General features: G+C 38.8%; 2 protein-coding genes across 12 annotated transcripts in view; both read left to right on the forward strand.

Annotated features, from left to right (window-relative positions):
* LOC148346882 (calcium-activated potassium channel subunit alpha-1a-like) overlaps positions 1 to 25,170 on the forward strand; it is a 160,294-nt gene that overhangs the window by 90,760 nt on the left and 44,364 nt on the right. For 7 of the 11 annotated variants that reach the window (XR_015848094.1, XM_088324041.1, XM_088324042.1 and 4 more), the window contains 11 exons: positions 5,167 to 5,269; positions 6,605 to 6,715; positions 6,782 to 6,887; positions 6,964 to 7,046; positions 9,996 to 10,065; positions 10,764 to 10,919; positions 10,982 to 11,091; positions 13,146 to 13,214; positions 13,286 to 13,372; positions 13,439 to 13,515; positions 19,671 to 19,703. Coding sequence is in view for 10 of the 11 variants with exons in the window: in XM_088324041.1 (XP_088180167.1) it covers positions 5,167 to 5,269; positions 6,605 to 6,715; positions 6,782 to 6,887; positions 6,964 to 7,046; positions 9,996 to 10,065; positions 10,764 to 10,919; positions 10,982 to 11,091; positions 13,146 to 13,214; positions 13,286 to 13,372; positions 13,439 to 13,515; positions 19,671 to 19,703 (1,005 nt within the window). In the remaining variant the exon portion in view is untranslated. The remainder of the gene's footprint in view (positions 1 to 5,166; positions 5,270 to 6,604; positions 6,716 to 6,781; positions 6,888 to 6,963; positions 7,047 to 9,995; positions 10,066 to 10,763; positions 10,920 to 10,981; positions 11,092 to 13,145; positions 13,215 to 13,285; positions 13,373 to 13,438; positions 13,516 to 19,670; positions 19,704 to 25,170) is intronic. The other 4 variants (XM_088324043.1, XM_088324044.1, XM_088324045.1 and 1 more) reach the window with 1 other exon arrangement.
* Positions 11,333 to 11,850, forward strand: LOC148346886 (large ribosomal subunit protein eL27-like). Its single transcript, XM_088323464.1, has 2 exons — positions 11,333 to 11,526; positions 11,615 to 11,850. Exons 1-2 carry the CDS (start codon positions 11,333 to 11,335, stop codon positions 11,829 to 11,831), a joined length of 411 nt encoding a protein of 136 aa, XP_088179590.1. The 3' UTR covers positions 11,832 to 11,850.

Consider the following 25,170-nt stretch of genomic DNA (forward strand, 5'->3'; position numbering starts at 1 on the left):
CTAAAATGTATAAACTCATGAGATTTGTTTCATACTATATATATAAAGTTATTTGGATTGAATTGGACTTGATTTAGCTTGCTTGTTTTTTTTCCCAGTGCTGGGGAAAAAAAACAATATAAATGGACGTTGACTGTGCTGGCTTATTTTTCTTTATTGGTGCTTTGCTGCTGGAACATTCTTGGCCTTTATCTTCAGTCTGACCTACACCCTCAGGACTTGCCACACACCTTGTTGACATTTTGACAAAATGTGTTTCCTTTGTATTTCTTTGTCGAGGTCGTGAGAGGAAAATACACTGTGCTTTCTTGTTTATATGTTAGCCTGCTAGCTGTAGCCATGCCAGCTAGCACTATATAATGAGCAGAAATTACTATATGTCCCGGAGTCCAAGTAGCATCCGGTAAAAAATGCATAATTAATAAAGGATAAAACATTTATAAGTCGCCATCAGAGTATAAGCTGCATTTTAGGGGGGATATTCATTTGATAGAATGCAACACCAAAAACGTACATGCCATCTTGAAAGACAATTTAAAATAAAATGGAGAACACATTTATTAATTTTACACATACGTGCAGATCTTAAACATACTCGTCAACACACTCGTCAGTAATAACGTAACATATTAGACTTATTCAGATACTTGAACATAAAGACATGCTTACCTAACTTCCTCCCTCCGCATTTGCATCGGGGGCAAGGTTGAAATTATTGTGAATGTGCTTGATTGCTGTTGAGATTGACAAGATTGCTTTCTGTTATTAGTGTCAATAAATTTGTTCAAACCATTAATTGCTGTTAAAAATGTTGAAAAAATTGTTAAAATGTCATATTGTCAGATATAACGAAATTGTGAATATGCTTAAATGCTGCTAAAATTGTCGAGAAAAATTGTTCAAACCTCACATTGTTTATTTGCTGTTAATAGTGTCGATAAAATTGTTCAAACCAAAAAATCAGAGACCTAGTGCCCTCTAGCAATTTCGTGTGAAAATAATGTGAAGTGATATACAGTACAGTACTGGTTTCCTACCTTCCTGAGATGTCCTACCAATGCCTATAGTGCGCATGCTCACTAGAGGCAGATTGCGTTTTTGAACACAAAGTACTTACAATTTTAGTTTTGATGTAGTCCTTTTTGACTTTTTCACTGTTTCAAAATTCTGTTTTCTGACGTAGCTTTTTAGCATGGTCGAATCTGGTATTCGTGCACTGTATCTATGCTAATCCTCCTAATGCGGTAAGTAAAAGTTCTGTTTGCAATAATTGTGAGTTTCAGTTTGACTAGTTTTACTTGGTAAAATAAAAAAAGAGTTCACTGTCTTATTAGGATACGGTAAGATGTCTCGGCAGAATGCCAGTAATTAAAATGTAAAACTCAATGATATGATAATGTGTTAATCATGTCCCACAAAACTCTCACCGTGGTACAAGTCTACCCCCGGCCAAACTATGAAAAAACTCCAACTTATACTCTGGAAAATATAGTATATGTTAGCCTGAGAGCTGTAGCTAGCACAATCACAAGTTCTGTAATTACTCTTAATTTCTTTTACACCTGCATAATAAGCAGAAAAATGATTACGCATTCTATACTAAACACTGTCAATCACGTTTTTTTGGTAGTAGAAAGCTAGGGAAGCCTGGGATAAGCTAATCATAACACTTACAATGAGCTAGAATGATTGTTTTTTAAAATATTGTTTTCAATATGAAGTCCAGGCAAATGTTCTTACTTTTCACAACAATTGTTCATAGTGATAGTTAAATACTGTGCTATAATGGCATGCTTTAATGTTATTTTTTTTTTCTTAGTAGTAAAATAAGCCAGTTTGAGCGCTATCTTTGCCTGCAAGCTGAATTTTTGCAGCATTTGTAAATACACAAACTGCTTGTTTTGACATCAAAAACCAAGAGCCATCTTGGGAAAGCAATCAAAGAAACACCATTGAGTAAATGTATAGAGGCTGCAACAAATTCTGTTTGAGGGGAGAAGTAAGCCTACACAGCTGCTAATCTGTACATTTGTTTGTTTTGTTTTGTTTTTTTGCACTACTGGCAGCTCTCTTATACCTAGCCACTCCTTTGCACATCTGTTCTCCTATGCACTATCGTACTCCAGTGTTATTGTTAGTGTATAGTGACTTGTTTACCTGACTGCCCATTTTGCACATTTGGTTAGCTGCTCCTCTTGCACTCTTTGCACTACTGTATAATACCATACATAGTTATAGTTATTTAGTATATTATTAGTACTTCAATACTCCAACTCAATACAACATTTTATTTATATCTGTACATACAAGGAAACTGCGGGTCAGATGTATCGACATTTCGTTCTGTATACACGTGTACAAGAATGACAATAAAGTATATCTGAATCTGAATCTCTAACCACACACTTAGTATTCAAATTTTAAGCAGCAATACTCAACTGTAACTCAATAGTAGCGATAGTTGTTGCCATTTATTATTTTTTTGTTTTTGTTTAGAGGGACAGTGCGGCAGTAGCTATATGTCGCTATGTTGTACAATGCAACTAAAATGCTAAAAAGTACAAATAACAACTGCGTAGACTCAAAGTGACCAAAACATACAATTTTAATGTTCCTTCATTCTTCCCATTTTTGGTTACCTGTAGCAGCAGATTAACATGATGGTTTATGTATTTGTTCTTATCATTTAAATCAATATAGAAATATATTTGATGAATCAATTTTTTTTAATCACTCAAAGGCCCTAAATGATACTGTCCCTTTCACCTACCAGATATTAAGCTTGTCAAAGCACAGTCTTTTTTTCACCCGACTCTCGGCAAGAAGCGAATCAAACACCTTTTCCAAAGTGTTAAAAAATGCCTCAACGGAAAAATAGGGCTTTACAAATTTAGCACCATTAGCATGTTTGTTTGCAAAGTTATTTGTATGTTTTATCTTGGGGAGAAACACAATCATTTTGGTTAAAAAGATATGGAAAATGTCAATCAAATGGTATGTATTTTGCAATTTCTCTTCTGGCATTGATCATTAACATCAAACTTTTTGATATTATTTTAATGTGGCTTTTTCCCCTTGCTTTGCTTCTGCTGTTTTTTTTTCCACAATTTAGCCACACTGATATTAATAAATGATGGACTCCATTTTTTAACTATTTTTGCCTGCAAGCTGAATTTTTGCAGCATTTGTAAATGCACAACCTGCTTGTTTTGACATCAAAAACCAAGAGCCATCTTGGGAAAGCAATCAAAGAAACACCATTGGGTAAATGTATAGAGGCTGCAACAAATTCTTTTTGAGGGGAGAAGCTTACTGCATCTCGCTGGCATAGATGTTTTTACTTTTTCTTACACGCGGCTCGATTTGCGAGCATTGCTGTGATAGCGTGCACAGGTTGCCAATCAAGTTGACCAATCAGCTCAAAATAGTAATTAAGTAAATGGTAAATGGTCTGCATTTATATAACGCTTTAATTCAATGAAGACCTCCCAAAGCGCTTTACACTTACCCATTCACACACACTCGCACCAATAGGTGGTCAGCCATGCAAGGCGCCGACCTGCTTATTGGGGGCATTAGGGATTCAGTGTCTTGCCCAAGGACACTTCGACACAACACGGAGGAGCCGGGAATCGAACCTGCGACCTCTTGATCCCTAGACGAGCGCTCTACCTCCTTAGCTAATACTAAGCTACTTTACCTTAAGTTTTTGGATATACCGTAAATTCCAAACTATAGACCGCACCTGATTGAACACCTCATCGGCAAATCCGAAAAAGAAAATTCACTTCGTTTTTGCACAAGCTTAACAGCCATAAAAATGAGCTCATTCACATTTACTTATTACATTTGAAAGAAAATTAACTGGGAAATGTCTAGCACACAGAATTAACAAATTGTGCCGCGATTGACATTTGTCTCCGAACTTTGTCCCTTGCTGTCAATCTAAATTCACTAGCCCATTAGTCAGGAACCCATTTGACCCAAAGACCCTTAAAAGAAACATTTTTTAGCATTTGATTTTTAGCCACACCATAAATTTTGAGGATAAAATTTGACAAAACTGCCAAACCCACTCTGCAGACAAAAGTTAATTCTTCATGAATTGATAATAAAGCCAGAGCCTGTGTCCTGTAATAATATGCTACTTAATTTTTGTCTCCCGCTGTTATTTAAAATCGTTGCGGCTCATTTTGACCAGCATTTTTTTTAAGTATCTATGTGTTTCAAAACAAGTCATAGGCAAAATTATTTTGTATAAACTTCACAAAATACTGCAAAAGAGAATGGCCCAAAACGAGCGTGGCAAGAAAGAAGAGGATGGGTGCACCGATCCGCCCATTCCTAACGCTCACCCAATCAAATTGCTCTGGGTGTTTGGCTGGCATTTTTAAGTGTTTACAGTTTGTTCTGTGGGTTTTCATCATACAATGTATGCTCACTCCCGGACCCTGATGAGCTTCCATTTAAAGGATTCCAAAACAGGGTCTGTTGGTGTTACACCCTGACTGTCAATTGTAGTTAAGATTATGCCCTATATATAACCGGACTTAACCATCTGCAATCTCAGCATAGCTTTGGCTGCTTATGCACTGAAATCAGCTTTGTACATTTAAAAATTGGAACAACACGTACACAATCTCATTTTAAATCTGGCTTCCCGACCCCTAAACTAGCACATCAGTCAATATTAATTAAATTGGCATCAACACAGGAGTGCTACAAAAACAAAACATAACTCACCGTCCTGAGTATAATTCAGAAGCCTGTACTACCACAACAGCCTGTACAAATGCTGAGCCATGTGACCGATATTAAGCCCTCCCATCCCTTGCGCACAAAAAAGTGATGGAAAGAACACCGAAGTATGACTACTAGTTTGTAAAAAAAATCAGTGCACATTGGAATGTTTATAACAAGTATTTTTGGCTGATTGAATATTTTAGTGGGGAAGCAGGTGACTAATAATCGGGAACATTTTTCCTATCAGGCAGAACACTGTGACATCATCAGTCTAATAAGTGGCAGCCAGCCACAGAATTATTGTGTGTACCCCTCCTTAGTTAGTAAGTAGTGTTGGTATGCGATTGCTAAAAATGCTAATATCGTAAAATTGTTTTGCTGTAGCAGTATAATAGAAAATGACTGTGCTTTCCTGTCTATAAGGTGCACCAAAGCTACTATTTGGCCAGACATTTGCAAGTGCGCTTTACAATCCAGTGCGCCAGGATACGGCGAATAAGAGTGGAAATGCATACAGTAATTATAGGTATGCATTACCGTACAAGGTTTTACGGTAATACCATAATTTAGCAATTATTTCGCAATGATTGATTCAATCAATAATCTTTGTGACTGATATTTTAAATCATTGTATGCAACAGGAATCCAACCTGTGTTGTGGTGGTGAAAGTGCAGATACTTTACCAGTAGACCACCAGTGATACAAATGGCACCGAAAAGGCATACCTTAGCTCTCATTATCACACTTTTTATACACATTGTGCCACAACACTGATCTGCATTGTCTCTCCACTTCTTCACCAGCAAATGTTAGAAAATGGAAAAAGTAATTCTTCTGTGTACGCATACATTTTAAACAAAGAGGCTCTTGACGCACCGGTGAAGAACTAGAGTGACTGTTTAATCAGTGTTATGGTATCGTTAAAATAGTGTTAATGGGATAAGCTCTAATGCAATTTTGTCTGTTAAGTGCACAACTGGTAGTATCGTAGGTAGTGTTTATGTCCTGTTGTGGAATGTGGATAATAACTAATGATAAGTATATAAGTATGTAGGCATCTGGTGAAGGTCGTGGGATGACGTTGTTGCAAGAGGTCACAAGCTGATATGCTGAGGGAGCCGGGGCGAACGACCTTCACGAGATCGTAATTTCATTTGAGAACACTATAAAAGCCAATGTTGAACATCTGGAACTTTGAACGTGTCCCGAATGCAATAAAGCGCGTTCCCTTTTCGCCATATCTCCTCTCTGCGTATTTTTTGGGTCGACGCCCAACGATGATCTCTCCAAAAATCTGCGCGTTCACTGCCAATTTTTGGATTCAATTCCCATTGCATACAATGTTTCACAGTTTTTGTCAGCGGCACATATTTATGCATTGCATAATATGCATCTTTACACATGGAAACTGTTGTCTCAATTTCTGTGCCTTATAGACTAATGCTCCTCATCTATAATAATTACAACAAAAGGCTTTTTTCAGGGGTGCTCTTTATAATCCGATGCGCCTATAGTGCGGAAATTACGGTCAATTTAAAAAAGATATTTTGACAAAGACAATACTTTTATCTGCATTAAATTTCCTTGAATTTAAAACGGCATATAAGCCCGTATTAAGTTTAAATTGTATCTCTTGGACGAAGCACAAATAAAAATTAATTTGTGAAAATAATCTCCTAGATCAAGTCTGATCCCTCTTAATCCAGCAACGCTCGCTCTCTTCAGATCATCCCATGCTCGTTCGTCCTCCCGAACAGATCACCTCATCGCAATTGCTTCTCGTATCCGTTGCAAATGTTTTGTCTCCACTGGTCCCGTCAGAAGAGTCACTAAACTCTCTGCTTCACCCCTTCCCTTCAGGCACATTGTGGTGTGTGGCCACATCACCTTGGAGAGTGTCTCTAACTTCCTCAAAGACTTCCTGCACAAGGACAGGGATGATGTCAATGTAGAAATTGTTTTTCTCCATAAGTAAGTGGCAAAACCGAATTCTGGTCATATTGAGAAAAGTATCTAAAGTTTTTGCGTTTGTGTCAGTATTTCCCCTAATCTTGAGCTGGAAGCCTTGTTCAAGCGCCACTTCACCCAAGTGGAGTTCTATCAAGGTTCAGTCCTCAACCCTCACGATCTCGCCAGAGTCAAAGTAAACCCCTGCCAAGGACAGTTGCACGATTTCTCCTGACTGGATTTTGCAGGGCGTATTTATTTCCCTTCCTCAGATTGAATCGGCTGATGCCTGTTTGATTTTGGCTAACAAATACTGCGCCGATCCCGACGCTGAGGACGCCTCTAACATAATGAGGTGAACTGATGTTTTCATCAAGTCATACAAAGAACTGTTTAGTTTCGAATCGGTGACCTTCAGTGAGGTTTGTGTCTGGTGAGGCACACCTAGATTTACAAACAAAGGAACCTGTATCTTATTATTTGACTGGGAGAGCAAGAAAGCATAGTGATAAGTTCACAGTTCAGTATACAATCAAAAATAGAGAAGATGTCAATGGATTTTAAACTTGCAAAGAGAACAGGAGAGAACCCTACCCTAGATATTAAATTCTAACCTGTTCTAAAATGTCCTCCCCTTAGCCCTTGCCAATGATGTAAACGGTGTATAAGTCAAAATAACAAACAATAGAAGGCATTATAGTTTAATTAAACTGGCAACCTATGTGATCTCCTTTGCAGGTGTCCAATATTAAAAAGGCATAAACCTGTCGCATAGAAAAAGCGTTTTCTTGTCTTATTTATGAACTGTATTTGCTGTTTTTTATCGAATAAAAGCATCAGTCAACCTACTGTACATCTTATGTATCATTTGATTAGCAGAGAAATAAATCAATCTATAAAATGTAGCATAGTGATTATTTTAAAGTTTAATAGACACTCAAAATAAGGAGAAATTACATCAACGGATTTTGAACTAGCAACAGAAGCGGACCCAACCCAAAAGGTCCTCCCCAACCCTTTTTATTAAATCGTCGTGGTTAAAAAAAAGGTCTGCCTCAAAGTGTGTGGAATGAAAGAATATAGCAGACAATTATGTAAACAATGAACAACAGCGTGCTATAATAGTCTGGATGCCTATGTCATCTCCTTTGTGGGTGTCCTATATTAAAAAGCGAATACACTCATCACATAAAAAAAAAAAGTTGTTGGCATGCCTTGTTATAACTTAAAAATTATGCTCTGCTCCTTTTGAATAAAAGCATTTATAGGTACCGTATTTTCCGCACTATAAGGCGCACCTAAAAGTCTCAATTTTTTTCAAAAGCTGACCATGCGCCTTATAATACAGTGCGCCTTATTTATGGATCAATTTTAAATCGCAAAGTCTTCCAACTAATTTGCAGCCGCCGACTAGATTTTCCCCCGAACGCCAACTAGTCCGCGGTGTATGCTGGGATTTATTTCCCGGCGTTTAATTGGCTAACCAATGTGTCAATCATCATTTGAATCGATCACTATTGGCTAAAGTTATTCCGAGGTCAAGGGGCGGATCTTTTTATCATTTACAGGCTGGCATTGGCTGAAGCGGCAAAACAAAGCCTGCAATTGGCCGAAAAAGATGAATGCGTATAGCACGTGGTTGACGGCATACAGAAAGCATTTTTTTACTCTTCTGTATTTGTAAATATTTTATTCTCCTGGATTTACTAAACACACGGATGTAAAAGGACCATGGCTGCACATTATTATTGAACACAACGACTTTGGTGAGCTACTTCGGCTATATACTGTATTTTCCCTGTATCTTGTTTCAGACTGAACTCGATGTTTCTGTGATAAGCGATGCAGATAATGGATGGAATGGAGTGTCTATTTTTAAATTCAACTAAATTCCAAGTGTTTATTGTCATATGCACAGTAATGTTGCGAGCGAAAATAGAAACTAAGGAATGGTTGGCATTTCTTGAATCCCAAGACTTTAACCTTCCGAATGATGGAACGATGCATTTGAGTGACATCGTACGGACACCGCATCCGCACGTGTTCTCGACACGTATTTGCGTCTTTGCAAGCTTTGGGAATGTTAAGGGGGTAAAGGGTTTGACTGAACTATCTGACTGTTTTGTCGACGTTCCCATCGTAGCGCCTTATAATCCGGTGCGTCTTATGTGTGTCAAATATAGGACCAAAAACTATTTTTTCGGGGTGCGTCCTATAACCCGGTGCGCCTTATAGTGCGGAAAATACGGTAATCCTTTGTTTTGATAAAAAAGGCCATGCAACAAGAAAAAAATAGTAGAAGGCTGGACTTGTTAGCTTGCTATATTATTACTAAACATATTGTCAAATCAGAATCTTTGGTTTCACTATCGCCCTCTGCCACGAGGCAAGATAATTTCGTGCCCTTCTGCAAAAGCTCATCAAAGTATTACTTTGCATACTTTGTCACGACCAGCACGGAATCAGGACCGTAACGTAACGTTAACCACTAGTTTTATTGATAGAAAGAGGAAGGGCGACGCCCGCGATCCGGTGCTCGCTGGACGCGGGAAGCAAGTCGCTCTCGCAATCGGATCATGATCCGACTACGGAAGTGGTTCTTCCGAAGCGAGAGATGGCGGTGTCAGGGACGGAAAAACAGGTCGATAGCCGGGACAGGAGAGCAAAAAGGTGGTCGGGATCAAAAACGGGTCGTAAGCCGGGACGGGAGAGCAGACGGGGTCGGGATCAAAAACGGGTTGTAAGTCGGCACAGAAAAGCAGACTGGGTCGGGATCAGAAACAGGTCGTAGCCACAGACAAACGGGGAGATCAGGAACGGACAGGTGGAAAAATGGGTGCAAAAACGGGACAGGCGGGAGTCAGGTTCAAAAAGGCTTGCCTTGTAACAACAGAGGTTCGCAGACGAACTGACAACTGGAGAGTGACAGGACTGGGCTTTAAAAGGGACAGGGAACCAATCAGATAGCCCGCAGAGGCTGGCGCCAAATGAGCGGGCACTGGTGATCCAAATCGGTAATCATGACATACATTTTGTTTAAGAATATTCAGAATGTGAAAATTCAGCGATTTAAAAAAAGAAGTTGAAAGAACAAGAACTTAAACGCTGGAAAAAAAAAAACATTTACTATATTTTAAATTTTATATTCCATTATTACAGGCAAGTCACATCCTCACCTGCCTCTCCTGACTGCACGTTACTGGTTCTAATGAAATATGGAATGCTTCTTTTGATTTCAAAACTACTTTCTAAAGAAATGTTTATGATTCTGGTTATGTAACCGTGTATTTAAATGTCATGATAGGGTCATTTCGATCAAGAACTATCACCCCAAGATACGGATCATTACTCAGATGTTGCAATACCACAACAAGGTAATATGTTTGTATCTTTCACTGCCCATTTTAATAATTTTGAAAATGTTTGCATTGCAAAAAAACCCATGTCTTATTATCATAGAATTTAGCATTTTACATAATTCATAAGTACTATTTTTGCTTTATGATCTTAAAGCCCCAATGTGTAACGTTTGACCACTAGATTGAACTGTGTTTTCTGGTATGAGCGAGCGCCAGTGATACACGGCACAGCGAGGAGGCAGAATCCCGGACAAACATGGCGCCGACTTAAATGGAGATTCCACGGGCGTACAAGAGGGAGTGGGGGCTGTTGGACACATCGACTGGGCGTGCCCCGCTGTTTGACTGACAACATACACCAGTGTATCACAGTCTTGCACAAAGAGAGTCACACAAACCCAACACTCAAAGCCCCCCCCCTCAACATGCTCCTGTGAAGGCATTTGTTGTGTGCTGTCTGCTCTAATTACGATGCACAATTCGTTGATATCAATGACAAGAAAGACAATTCAATTCAAAATCTGCGGAGCATTGAACCAGCAACAAGGAAAAGGTGAAGTTGTGGGGGGTGTCTGTATTGCACGATTACAGCAATACCTTGTGTATAAAGCACACCCAAAAGTTATTTTTTATTTTAAAAAACAAGCATGCTATACACGAATAAGTACAGTATACGTTACCCTACAAAAACCTTGATTTTTGACCACTGTCAGGCGCACCTGTTGAACATCCCAAGCTGGAACTGGAAGGAGGGTGACGACGCTATCTGCTTAGCTGAGCTCAAGCTGGGCTTCATCGCTCAGAGCTGCCTTGCCCAAGGGCTGTCCACCATGCTAGCTAACCTCTTCTCCATGAGGTCCTTCATCAAGGTGAGGTCCGGTTGCAGCCAGCTTTTCGAAAAACACAGTTTGTAATGTTGTTCTTACCCTAGATCGAGGAGGACACATGGCAGAAGTACTACCTAGAGGGTGTCGCCAATGAGATGTATACCGAGTACTTATCAAGTGCCTTTGTGGGGTTGTCCTTTCCGGTTATCTGCGAGTAAGTACTTTAACAAAATGGTAGGGGCGGGTGGATCAACCTTGTTCTAAATATTATCGGCACCAAGCAAATGCTTGATTGTATTGTATTGTAAAATGACAGAAGTAAACAGGAAGTGCAGTTTGGACTTTTAAAGTGATCTGCTACTGGGGAAAGACCACTAATTTACACAAACAAGTGAACAAAAAATTCACCCTACAGAGAGCAACAAGGTGCAACCAATAATGTGAACAGAACCAAAATGCGGAAGTTTATGAAACCTGGTAAGGTGTTCATGGTCCTCTCTGGACGCTACGCCGGTCGCAAAGCAGTCATCGTGAAGAACATCAACAATGGCACAGCCAATCGGCCCTACAGCCACGCCCTGGTAGCCGGCATCGACCGCTACCCTCGCAAGGTGACCGCTTCCATGAACAAGAAGAAGCTTGCCAAGAGGTCCAAGATCAAGGCTTTTCTCAAGGTTTTCAACTACAACCACCTCATGGGTGACCGCTTCCATGAACCAGAAGAAGCTTGCCAAGAGGTCCAAGATCAAGGCTTTTGTCAAAGTTTTCAACTACAAGCACCTCATGGCCACCAGATATTCCGTGGATATCCCCCTGGACAAAAGGGTGGTCAACAAGGATGTCTTTAGAGACCCCGGCCTCAAGTCCAAAGCCAGACGTGAGGCCAAGGTTAAGTTTGAGGAGAGGTACAAGACCGGCAAGAATAAATGGTTCTTCCAGAAGCTCAGATTCTAAATTCTCCTGATTTACCAAATAAAACAGAATAAAACATGTTAAAAATCCTGTAAATCCGTTGTCACAAGAAAAATGAATCCTAAATACTGATGAAAGTGAGACGATTGAGTCGAGTGTGGGCTTGATTGATCTGACCAGGAAATGGTCGTGTTTATTGGCAGCTGGCCATGTACACTGGTTGTGTAACAGTTTCACTCCAAGAAAATTCCAATCCGAGCACATCAACGTATTTGGACAATCAGGGCTTATTGACCTTTATTGGTTACTGTTATATAACTACATTCTTAAAGTTAAACGGTTTTTCTCCACAATATTGGCAACAGAGACAAAACTGCTTCTTCATTGGATCAGATAACCAAATGCTGAGAATTAAAGCCAAATCACACTTAATCTTCACAATTGACTTTATTTTCAAAATATTGTCCAATGGAAGGTATTTGAGTCGACTTTTTGATATTGTTATAAAGTATTTGTATGTTTCTTGGATTTTTCTTCATGTTATTATCAACTATTGATATTTTCCTTACATTTCATTTTTTGGTTGGTCTCTTGAATTATGTTCTGAAACAGTTGTGATAGAAATAGTTGTCTTTTTAATGTTTTGTTAATATTTGCATTGTAATTATCTAGTAGAAAATATCACATGTTTAGTGCCTAAAATCTTTGTGTTGTGAATATCGCAATTACAATCCAGTTGAGGAGGCTGAATCCTGACATTTTCAAGCAAAAAGAATCGTATTGGTATTTGATAAGACATTGTTTAGAAATTGGATCGGATCAAGACCAGAATTTCAAGTATTCCCCACCCCTACCAGATGCAAAATCAAATGACTTAAAGGTGGGAAGTTTAGTTTATTTTCTTTATTAAGTGTGTGTTAACCATGCCCAACTGAAATAAGAGCCTCTCTATTTGTTTTTCCCCACTGTGTGTTTCTGCATTTATCTTTTATCACCGGTGTTCCAGCCACAAAGTGCATTACGCTGAAGTGAAGAAGGCAGAATAGATGGGGAGAGGAGAGTGATATCATGCGCATTGTCGTGGTTTTGTTTATCTGTAGGATGAAAATGTTGAAAGTAAAAAAAGGACTGTTTCAAATACAATCCAAATGCCTACGTAAACCCCCAAAAAGATGAAAAGGGAAACATTTATTTGAGCGTGTCTAAGAATTTTACATACCTGCACGTGCAACAAAAGGGCCTGCAATTATGATTTCATTCGGAAGCTGGCATCAGCAAGAAGAATGTTTAGAGTTACATACACCTTTAAGAATAAAAAACTTCTGGAATGAAATCAACACTTGTATTTTTCTTTAGGCTGTGCTACGTGAAGCTGAAACTTCTGTTGATCGCCATTGAGTACAAGTCAGATCAGCGGGAAAGCAGGTATCATATTCACCCATGGTCAAGACTACTTACAATTTTCTATTTCTGAATGATATTTTGATCGATTTCAGCACGCTCGTTAACCCTGGCAACCATGTGAAGATGCAGGAAGGGACGTTGGGCTTCTTTATTGCCAGTGATGCCAAAGAAGTCAAGAGGTAACCGCCGCCACAATTCACTTCTTTTTATCACCTGGACTGGTTTGGTTTTGTTGTTGTCTGCAGAGCGCTGTTTTACTGTAAGGCTTGCCACGATGACGTCAGTGACCCTAAACGCATCAAGAAATGCGGATGCAAGAAATGTAAGTTGCTACACGGTGTAATTTTGTCCACCTACCCTCAATGGCTACTGTATTTTCCGCACTGTAAGATGCCCCAGATTATAATATAACACAGAGCCAAACCAAGGCAACAAGAAACACAGTTATGAAATATTGATTCCATTTATCATGGCACAAAAAAATAAAAACCTATATGAAAAAGTAATTGCCCCTAACACTCACGGCCCGCGGGCCACGTCCGGCCCGCCGTGTAATCATATCCGGCCCGCAAGACCATTTTACATTATTGTTATTAATGGCCCGTCAATATGAACAACGCCGTCTCATCCCTGAACATCATATTCTGACGTTTTAGTCACTTTACCTATTCCTTCATATATGACGTACACTATACTATATACCAGGGGTTGGGAACCTATGGCTCGCGAGCCATATATGGCTCTTTCTGTGAGTACCTATGGCTCAGAGACAAATTTAATTGCATGCAAATTTTCTCCATCTCGTTCAAAACATGAGCCATTAATCCTGTTCAGATACACGCAAATGCAAAACCAAAGCTGAATTACAAAGCAGTACTTTTCAGAATATTTAGGGCACGTTTTCACTATGATTTACAGTCAAGGTGTCACACAAAAAAACTTGTTTTGGCTGTACAACGCTAAAGAATCCTTTTTATAAAAGTTCACTATATAATTTGTGTTCAGTGTTCAGATACTTTTTGATGAATCCACGGAACAAATTGTAAATACGCCAAAACACCGGAAGAGAACTTAGTTATTTGATTGGGTGAGTGGGAGGGATGGGTGGAGCTATGCAAAAAGTGCAGGCACTCCCTCCCTCTCTCGCTCTACTCCGTCTGCGCCAAAGGTAAGCACATCAGGCTCCCTGTTCTCAGAATGTTGTGACGTTTTTACAAAATAATTTGTGTAGCATTTTTATATTTCCACTTTTGACAGGAGATATATTAAGGAGAGCAAAATCTTTTGGGATATTTAAGTTTGTTTTTTTAATATATACATTGACATAGGAGCAAAGGAATTTGAATGTTATTTTAATGTTAAGTTGTTTAAGTTAAGTTCTAAGTTGAATACCATCCATTGGAGAGTTCACAGGTGAAAACCAGTTCCGTCGCTAAAAGCACAAAGTGTCGTTTCATTTGCTAAAAAGCATCTTGATTATCCTCAAGACTTTTGGAGAAACATTTTGTGGACTGATGAGTCAAAAATGTCATTCTTTGGAAGGTGTGCAGCCCGTAACATCTTTTGTAAAAATGGCAGAGCATTTGAAAAAAAGCACATGATACCAACAGTAAAGCATGTAGGTGGCAGTGTGACGGTCTGGGGCTGCTTTGCTGCCTTAAGGCCAAGACCACTTGCTGTGGTTGATGGAAAAATTCAGTTTACCAGAAGATCTTGAAGAACGTCATGCCATTGGTTTGTGCCCTCAAACTGAAGTGCTTTTGGATCATGCCACAGGACAACAATCCGAAACACAGCAGGAAGTTCACCTCTGAATGGCTCAAAAAAAACAAATTTAAGGTTCTGCAGTGGCCAAGTCGAAGCCTGAATTTGAATTCTCCTGAGATGCTTAAACAGAAAGTCACGAAAAAAAAAAACCCTCCAATATGGCAGATTTGAAACAATTTGGCAAAGAAGAGAATTGTGAAAGACTCATTACCATCGATTGAAAGCTTTGATTTCCGTTATTGCTGCCAAAGGTGGCCCAACTCACCACTAGGTTCAGGGGCAATTAATTTTTCACATAGAGCCAGATAGGTTTTGATTTTTTTTGTGCCTTACTGAATGGAATTGACAAATCAAAACTGTGTTTTGTATTATTTTGGGTTGTCTATGTGTGATATTAAAATTGTTTTGATGATCTGAAACCTTGTGAGTGATACAAATGCAAAAAAACACAGAAATCACGAAGTGAGCAAATACTTTCTCACGGCACTGTATATAAGCCGCACTGGATAAAATGGCACATGGAATCAAAAAACTAAACAACAAAACAAAAATACAACCAAATCAACATTGCAGTGTTGGGAATATCTTCCATGTTCAAGTCATTCTTCAAAGTCCATTCTTCATTGTTCATAAGTGTCAAGTCATCTCCTGATTTAAAACCTACATGAGGAAAATTATGCTAGAACCTTAATATGCTTCTTATGAAGCCACTTCTTGGTTTTCCTGGCTGTGTGCTTCGGGTCGTTGTCGTGTTGGAAGACACAGCCACAACCCATCTTCAATGCTCTGACTGAGGGAAGGAGGTTGTCCCGCAAAATCTCACAATACACGGCCCCAGTCATCCTCTCTTTAATGCAGTGCACTCGTCCTGTCCCAAGTGCAGAAAAACACTCCCAAAGCATGATGCTACCACCCCCACGCTTCACTGTAGTGATGGTGTTTTTTGGATTGTACTCTACACTCGTTTTCTTCCAAACACGCTTACTGGAATTATGAACAAAAAGTTCTATTTTGGTTTAATCTGACCACACAACCTTCTCCCATGTCTCCTCTGTATCATCCAAATTGTCATATATGCAAATTTAAGATAAGCCTTGACACGTGCTGGTTTGGGCAGGGGAACCTTTCGTGCCATGCATGATTTCAAACCATGACATCTTAGTGTATTACCTACAGTAACCTTGGAAGTGATGGTCCCAGCTCTTTTCAGGTCATTGACCAACTCCTGTCTCGTAGTTCCGGGCTTATTCCTCACTTTTCTTAGAATCATTGAGACCCCATGAGATGATATCTTGAATGGGGCTCCACTCTGATTGAGATTGACTGTCATGTTGAGCTTCTTCCTTTTTTCATCTAGCTGCTTGGCAACTGCTCCGTAGCCATTTCTAGCCTTGTGGAGGTGTACAATTTAGTCCCTGGTGTCTTTGGACAGCTCTTTAGTCTTCGCCATGTTACACGTTCAAGTCTCACTGATTGTATGGGGTGGAAAGGCGTCTCCTCTTTATGCAGCTTATGACCTCAAACAGGTGCATCTGATTCAGGATGATACATGGAGTGCAGGTGGACTTCTAAAGGGTGGACTAACAGGTATTTCAGGGTCATAATTGTAGAAGGTACACAGGTGTTCAAATACTTATTTGCAGCTGTATCACACAAATAAATCGTTAAAAAAACATGCATTGTGATTTCAGGATTTTCCTTTTTAGTTTATCACTCTCATCGTGGACATGCACCTATGATTACAATTTCAGACCCCTCCATGATTTGAAAGTGGGAGAAATAGCAAAATAGCTGGGTGTTCAAATACGTATTATCTGATTCATTTTCACGCACCATTATTACACGCATGTGTGCACAATCATTGATTGACTTCTGGAAAAATAAGTCAAACATTTACAACTCTTTCACAAGGTCTAAAAAATAAGCCAAAGTAAAATACACAGTTACAGAGTTTTTATTGCTATAAACTTGTCGTCACCAAATAGTCACTTCTAAAAACAGCTAAGCCTACCTCTAGAAAAATGTGTTAATACGGTTTAGTTTTGCAGATTGTAATCAAATTTGATGAGGTACCAGATAAGGCTCCAAGCTATTGTCTTACCTGTTTTTCATCAAAGATGCATGCCCATGCTACACTCATCAGCACGCAATTGATTGCAAAGAAAGAAAAATTAGGTCAGAATAAAAAACTTCTATTTTTGTTTGTTTCAACTTAGATTACTTGAAATATCACATGCAGTGATTATATCAGTTTGGGACAAAGCTTGAGTGTGTTACTTTTCAAAAGAAAGCAAAAACCGTCCATGATCTACAAACGGTTCAATAACAGCATTCAATTTAATTTGGGTACATCTTAGATTGGGACTTAAGGCGAATTTTACAGGATTGGTAAGGGGTTGGGTAATTAAACATCTAGAGAGCTAATACATAAAATATGTGAAATAGAAAGGTAAATATATTTATGAATAACCGTATTTTTTCATTGGGTTAATGTATTGCACAAGGCATTCGCAATTTTGTTGTAGAGCCTTGTGGGCTGTCGACCGTTTTCGTCAAAAAATACATAAAAATAGTCATGCTCCCTGGCATGGCTGCAGAAGAGCCTTACACGGCTTGACGTGAGAATTATGTTTGCAATTTGTTTTAGTTTTTCCGGTACCGCTTTTCAGCAAAGTCGGGGTGACAGTTCCTCACCAGCAGGCAGCAGGACAGATGCTCGCTCCGTTTGTGGCGTGAACCCCCGATTGCAGGCGACACATGTCAGGACGGGCGGCACCCCTGTTATCACGCCACCGCCCGAGGGCTCCGGACGACCTTTAGGGATCTCTTTTTTTTTGCCTTTGACGTCAAACATGTACCAAAACACAGATTGCTAACATATTATTTTACCAAGCTAACTTACTAAAACATACTAAGTGGCTTCCATAAAGATTTAAGCATTGTTTTTGGAGAAGCAGTGATCCCACAAAGGAACTGTGTGCAATATTTGACCATTAAATGTCTCCGTAACGAGTGCTACAAAGCACAAGGAAGAATACAAACTACGGAGACCTAAAGTGACCAAAAAGCACATTTTTCTTCTCAATTTTTGCTCTTTATAAATGCTTATATAGCGCTTTTCAAGTCAATGAAGACCTCCCAAAGCGCTTCACTATGTACTTCACACTTACCCATTCACACACACACTCACACACCAATAGGGAGTCAGCGATGCAAGGCACCTAAATGCTTATTGAGGGCATTAGGGATTCAGTGTCTTGCCCAAGGACACTTTAACATATAACACGGAGGAGCCGGGAATCCTCCTGAGGTTAAGCCGCCCTAATGGACATGGAGGAAAAATAAAAAATAGTAAGAAAGAAAGAATAATAAAAAATAGTTGGTGTTTTTTTGCTCATTATATAAATCAATATTTTTTTGGTAATGAAGTTTTTCGTGGTTTTGTTTATCTGTAGGATGAAAATGTTGAAAGTAATATGCACTTATTATTACTCATTGTCTTTAAACAGACCAACAAATAATCAAACTTGCTTTTTCCTCCTCTACTGGCGCCTTGTGGCAGAATGTGTTAATATCACACATCTTTTATTTAGGAAAATACTAGCAGGCTGGATCGGGTTAGAAAATTGCTCAGAGGGTAAATAAATGACAAATTGCTATATTGTCTCAATGAAATCCAATAAATTGATAATACGTGAACAAAGAATGTGGTCATATCCAATTTTTTTCATTTGCATTTACATGTGCAAGTCATATTTCATTTTATATTAGTTTATCAATTTCACAATTCATCCAATTTGTTTAGAAGAACAAAAATAAATATTAATAAAAATAATTTAAGTGAAATAACAGGTGTTCCTTTTAGAAGTAAAATGGTGCATTTTTGTCTCCATAGTTTGTATTCTTGTCCTTTGCAGCACTCGTTTTCGGCTGTAATACACAAGGTGTGTCAAACTCGTCTGGGGCCACGTGGTGGAAAGAAAAAAAGTCACGGGGGCCGGACTAGTAGATTAAAGAGAATGAAAGAAAAAAAGGCAGAAAGTGAAAAGGTAAGACAGCACGAGAAAGATACTTGGAGAGATAGAGAATGAGAGGAAAATAAAGAGAAAAGGGGATCGGCCATCAGAAAATATAGTTCAGTGTCATCTGCGAAGCGATGGAAACTGACATCATACTTGCAAATAATATCACCTAATGGAAGCATGTAAATGCTGAAAAGAAAGGGGCCAAGTACTGAACCCTGCGGAACACCACAGGTAACACCAAAGGGCTCAGATGTCATTTCACCATATTTACCACAATCTGTCCTATCTGAGAGGTAGGATCTGAACCATAAGAGGACGGTTTCCTGAAAGACCAATTCATTTTTCCAACCGTTCTAGTAAGATATAATGGTCCACAGTGTCAAAGGCAGCAAACCCTTGGAAGGCCTGAGCCAGCCTGTGGGTTGCATGTTTGACACCCCTGCACTATGCAATACAAGCGCATATAATGATCAAATATAACAGTATCCGTTTAAAAATGGGAAATAATAATGTTGTTCTCTATTGATGAACTTCTGTAATATCTTAGCTGCTTTCTTTAGTAACTTTGAAATAATTTAAGCACTACCCCAAATCAACAAGCTTGTATTCTCTATGAAAATTTGAAATACAGTAGTTGTCATTTTTCATCACCCATGTCACACCTTTCTCCGTTTTCTGTTCTCAGCTAAAAACACGTACAATGGATACATCAAATCAAGTAAGTGAACTCTTTATATAGTTTGTTTATACAGTGTACTGTAGAGTCATTTTACCCAATTAACATGTTGTGACTAAACACAGTCTTTTTTGCCTGCATGGAAAATGTGGAGGGAAAGATCTTAAGGGTTGATACATATCACTATCAACCCATTCAATGCCAATTACATATCTGTTTTTAGAATCGTTGACCCTGAGTGGCAAAACGTAAAAATACATCTTTATTTTTCTTGTTTTACTTAAAAAAAATATTAAAAAGGGTTTGGCGTAGGTCATCAGTATGTATCATTCCTATGGGAATTATCCTAGTGTGATAAATCACAATTCGATGGCAGGAATGGCTTTAATCAGATCTTTGTCCACACAACAAGGGAGCCCTCACTTGCTACTACTGCTTCCAATTTTCAGTAGTTGAAGTGTGTCGGCAGCTTCGTATGTTGAGTAGGCGTAGTGACAAAGTGAAGATATGAATAAGTACAGACAGTTAACATGTCAATTAAGCTTTTTTTCTCTATAAAAAAAAGATTACAAGGTTCCTTCATCATCGTTGGAGCAGAGAGGAATGATGTTTCGTGATGTTTTTGTGCACGTCCACAGTAATGCCTTGGGGACTGCCATCGTGTGATCACGTCACGGAAATATTACACACTGAAACACTTTCGAATCATGCATGCACAGGTTCAGTGTTCTTGCATTAAAATGGTATTTTGCAAGCAGAATTACCTTGTGTTTGACAAGCATTGTTTGGATTTGGAATTCAATTTTTCTTTAGGCCTTTGAAATAAGTCACTTTCCATTTAAGAGAAACGTCTGGCACTGAAAGAGTTAAAGGTGTGGTGCGTTGTTTTAGGTGTCCTTAAAAACTTTTAAATTAAATCTTTTCTCGATCAAGTATCTCTTAACGATGTCCAACTGAGTTCAGAGAACCCTTATGCTTTATTTTCCATTACATTTATTTTACTTTTACCAGGCCTGATCAGGGCAAAACAATCCCCGAAAAATGGAAAAAGAAGGGTTTATTGAGTTGTGTAAGTTGTATGCTCGACGTAAAAGATACACGCCCCGGGCGTCTGGGCAGACTTTATTTCAGACACTGGATTTAGGATTACTTGTTATCAATGCTAATGATATTGGGCAATGGCACGAGAAAATTGTGAAATGTTAAACCAGTCCATAGTACAGGTAAGGTTGGATCACTGCAATTAACAATTGAAACAATTAATGCTAAATGTCCAAGTCAGGGAGTTGTGGAACTATGGCGGTGAGCCGTTTGTAACTCCTTTTCCTGAGAGCAATTGGTTGTTAGTCAGTTCCATATGGCCCTTGAGGGCTTAGAAATTTCTCATCATATTGTTTCACAATGGGGGGATTTTTTAAGGGCTATTGTTCTATCTTCTTTATTCATTATCCAATATTGGTTAGTTTATAATACGCTACAACGCCTAGGAGCCAGGACTCATACTCTCAGCCTTATGGCCAAGCAAAAGTTCTAGCGTGACATGCCGTCTCTTATTAACATGCCAGTTGATCATAAGGTACTCGACTTAACAATCTTTTTTTTTTTGGTTTGAACAAATTTATTGACACTAAAAACAGAAAACAATCATGACAATCTCAACAGCAAATAAGCACATTCACAATATTATATTCCAATATGATGTTTTTAACAGCAAACATAAAGTGATGTTTGAACAAACCTTCTCGAAAATCTTATTAGCAATCAAGCATATTCACAATTTCATTATATAACAACTTTGTTAGTGTCGATAGATCCGTCCAGGCCAAAGTCGATTGTCCTCGGTCTGAACAAATCCACCGACACCAACAGCAGCTAAACAAACACGACAATCTCAACAGCCATCAAGCATAATCACTGCGCTGTTTGTTATACCTGTAGAGGTGACATAAGACTGATTTCTAGGGGGTTCCGTCCAGTACGGCACAATTTTAATGGCCGTTTACAGTTGAGGTGTTGCACCAACCGACCTCGTTTTGGCTGTAAATCGCTAAATAATCCTTTATATGGAAGTTTGTTGAGCAATCCATGTTCAGAGTTGAAACACTTTCAAATAAAAGCTCACAGAAACAACTTCATCACCCAGAAGCTCTTGCAAGGCACATAGAGCAATTTGATTGGGTGAGCGGTGGGATTGGGCGGAGTTATACACAGGGCAGGAACTGAATGTAAATACGTTGGTACCCTCAAATGCAGTATTTCTTCAGTTTTAAGTGACTGCGAGAAAAGACACATTTTAAGTGGTATATTCATATTGTTAGGAGATATAGGCCCTGTATCATTATTAAATCATTTTATTAAACCATCAAATGTTGAGCAGTGAAATAAAATATGCCAAAAAATAAACATTTGTCTGGAGAGCAGGTTTGGCGGTTTTGTTTAATTTATATCTTAAAATATATGTTTTGGCTCCATCTACAAAAATCGAAACATTTTGTGCTTATATTGCTCTTTGCGTCAAAAAGATGCCTGACCCCTGGTCTAACTCATTACCAAAAAAACGTTCGAATTTGTGCCTGACAAATGAAAGAAACAGAACAAAACGGTTGTTCATCATTTCTGCAGCAGATGGCGCTGTAGCATTATAATCCACCAAACAAATGGGCTGTGGTGCATAATAATTTCCCAGCATTGGGTCGAATTTGGAAAGTGTAAATGGGGCTCTTGCGGCGAATCGGCATTGTCAGCCGCCCCGTGTTCCAGTGGCACAACAATTGAGGGTGATACCTGAAAGCATATTTACTAATTCATCTTTGTTATAAATATAAATGTCCGAGGCGGCGGTTAAGTGGTGTTTAATAGAAATGAGTCTTTTGTTCAATTATTCACACATTAGCATTCCTGTGCCAAGAAGAATTACGCTGATATTAATGCTTTAATGGTGAATGAGAGCCACGTCATGACTAATTTAAATGCACAGTGCGGACATTATTCACAATCAACTGTTTTAAGTCGACCCACTAAAATGACAGATTTCAAACCAAAATAAAACAAAGCACCTTTTGTGTTTGGTTTAGACTTTCCCGTTGTATTTTTTGGCATGAACTTCTCTCACCTTTAAGAGAAATTCACTGTTCAGGGTTTGTACGGTTGGTTGAAATCCTTCAAATATACAGTATTCAATATGTTTCATGTGTCTCTCAGGGATAATGTATTTATATGAAATGGGTGTAAAAATAAAGTATATTCATGTATTTAATAGTTTGCTGTTGCTGTCAATACTTTTAATTGATGTTTGTTTTTCACAGATTGAGTTTTTTGACTTTGAACCTTTTTGTAATCGGCAACTTTAAAGTTTAAATGACTTAAAAGCGCACTGTAGAGTAAAAAGGTACTACAATCGGTAAAATATGTATATTTTTAAATATTAATTTTGTTCATAATATTACATTATCAGTGATAATATAAGGACAAAGGATCCCCCTAAAAACTTTTTTTTCTAGGTTCCCCCTTTCTTTAATCGCTTCTCCTTTTGTTTTTTTTTCTTTTATCTCTATTTTTCCCCTTTTAGTTGAATTTGTTCTTTTCTTTCTTTTGTTCATTCGTGTCTTTTTTGCATATATTTCTCTTTCTTAAGTAATTATGTGCATAATGTTGCATAATAATAATTTATTATGTGTTGATTAAATCCACAAAAAAAAACCCGAGTCGTTTGGGAGGTGAAAGAAAGCTGGTTCTCTAAAGAGTTGGAATTCCCAGTTCAACTTTCTTTTTGCTGTTTGATTAACGTTTTCTGCGGCTTGTAATCTGCAGAATGATTTTCTTTTCGATGTATTTTTTAAAAAATTGTTATTTTTTTTTAGCTCTTCTCTGTTCCATTCATCCATTATCTGCACCACTTATCCTCAGTAAGGTCGCGGGGGTGCTGGAGCCCATCCCAGCTATCTTAGAGCAGTGGGCAGGGGACACCCTGAACTGGTTGCCAGCCAATCGCAGGGCACACAGGGACAGACCATTTGCTCGCTCATTCACACCTAGGGACAATTTGGACCGGCCAATTAACCTAGCATGCATGTTTTTGGAATGTGGGAGGAAACCGGAGTGCCCGGACGAAACCCACGCAAGCACGGGGAGAACATGCAAACCCCACACAGGAGGTCCGATCTCATGACCTCAAAACTCTGCCGCACACGTGCTAACCACTGCACCGCAGTGCTGCCTGCTCGGTTCATTTTATAAATTATTGGCAATGTTGAAATGATCAACACAGGCCTTGAGCGCCCTCTTGCGGTTTGGTGTGAAAATAACGTGAAGTGATATACAGTTGGTCAATTAGTTGGATCCCTTAACCACTTGGGTCGTATGGGCACTATTTCTTGTGTTGTGTCTTAAGCAGGTATAGCTTGGTAGTGCCCATCCCTCTTCAGACCTATGCTCCCACCCGGTCTCGATCCGGGGACCTTGCGCGTCAGGTGAATGTGTTAACAACTGTACTACGGAAACATGATATACAGTACGGGTAATATTGTATTTTATTGATAATATGTATTAATAACTTCACTCATAAATTTTGGTGTGAGAATTATATGTGATATGACAATAATGTGTTAATAATTTCACTTATAAGTCACACCCCAAGCCAACCTATCATAAAAACTGCGACTTATTGTTAGGGAATTACAGTATTAGCTATTTCACTTCATGTTTGTTAACTAACTTGACAATAAACAAAAATACATACACCTGCAAATATGTAAGAAACTATTTTCCTACCTCCTTATCCAAATGTCATATATTCGGACTTATCACACAAAACAAAAAAGAAATAGCAATACATTTCGTTTTATGTGTAGCAAATGTTTTTATACACAAAAAATATATAGAAAAAATGTAAACCCACTTTGACACACATTTTGTCAACAATTTTGTCTTTTTGGTTAAATCTTTGAATATAACATTCCCTAAATGATTATGACATATAATACCTTAAACATGGTAAACATGTCATTATTATAATATTTCTTTTTACTCTTTTTCTGAGTTTTTCTCTCTCTATTCCTGCATTTCTGTCTCATGGAAGTAAGGGGTACCGCACAGTCTTATTACGGCTGTGTGGTTCCTAAATGCCTGGTGCCAGAGTTCTGTCTGCAGTGCCGGCAGTCTGTCCGATTAATTTCCGGTGGGACTTCGCCAAGGCTGGCCTTTGTCACCAATTCTATTCATAACTTTTATGGACAGAATTTCTAGGCGCTGCCTTGGTGAGGAAAGGGTCCGGTTTAGAAGCCTCAGCATCGCATCTCTTTTTGCAGACGATGTGGTGCTATTGGCTTTCTCAAGCCGTGATCTTCAGCTCTCACGATAGCGTTTCGCGGCCATGATGAAGATCAGCACCTTCAAGTCCGAGACCATGGTTCTTAGTCGTTGTGACGAAGGAGCTGAGCTGAAAGGCAAAACACTCAATTTACTGGTTAATTATGTTCCTATCCTCAGCTATGGTCATGAACTGTAGGTC

Source organism: Urocampus carinirostris, chromosome 19, assembly GCF_059441175.1.
Source record: "Urocampus carinirostris isolate Australia breed hairy pipefish chromosome 19, RoL_Ucar_1.0, whole genome shotgun sequence".
In the NCBI taxonomy this organism is placed as follows: Eukaryota; Metazoa; Chordata; class Actinopteri; order Syngnathiformes; family Syngnathidae; genus Urocampus; species Urocampus carinirostris.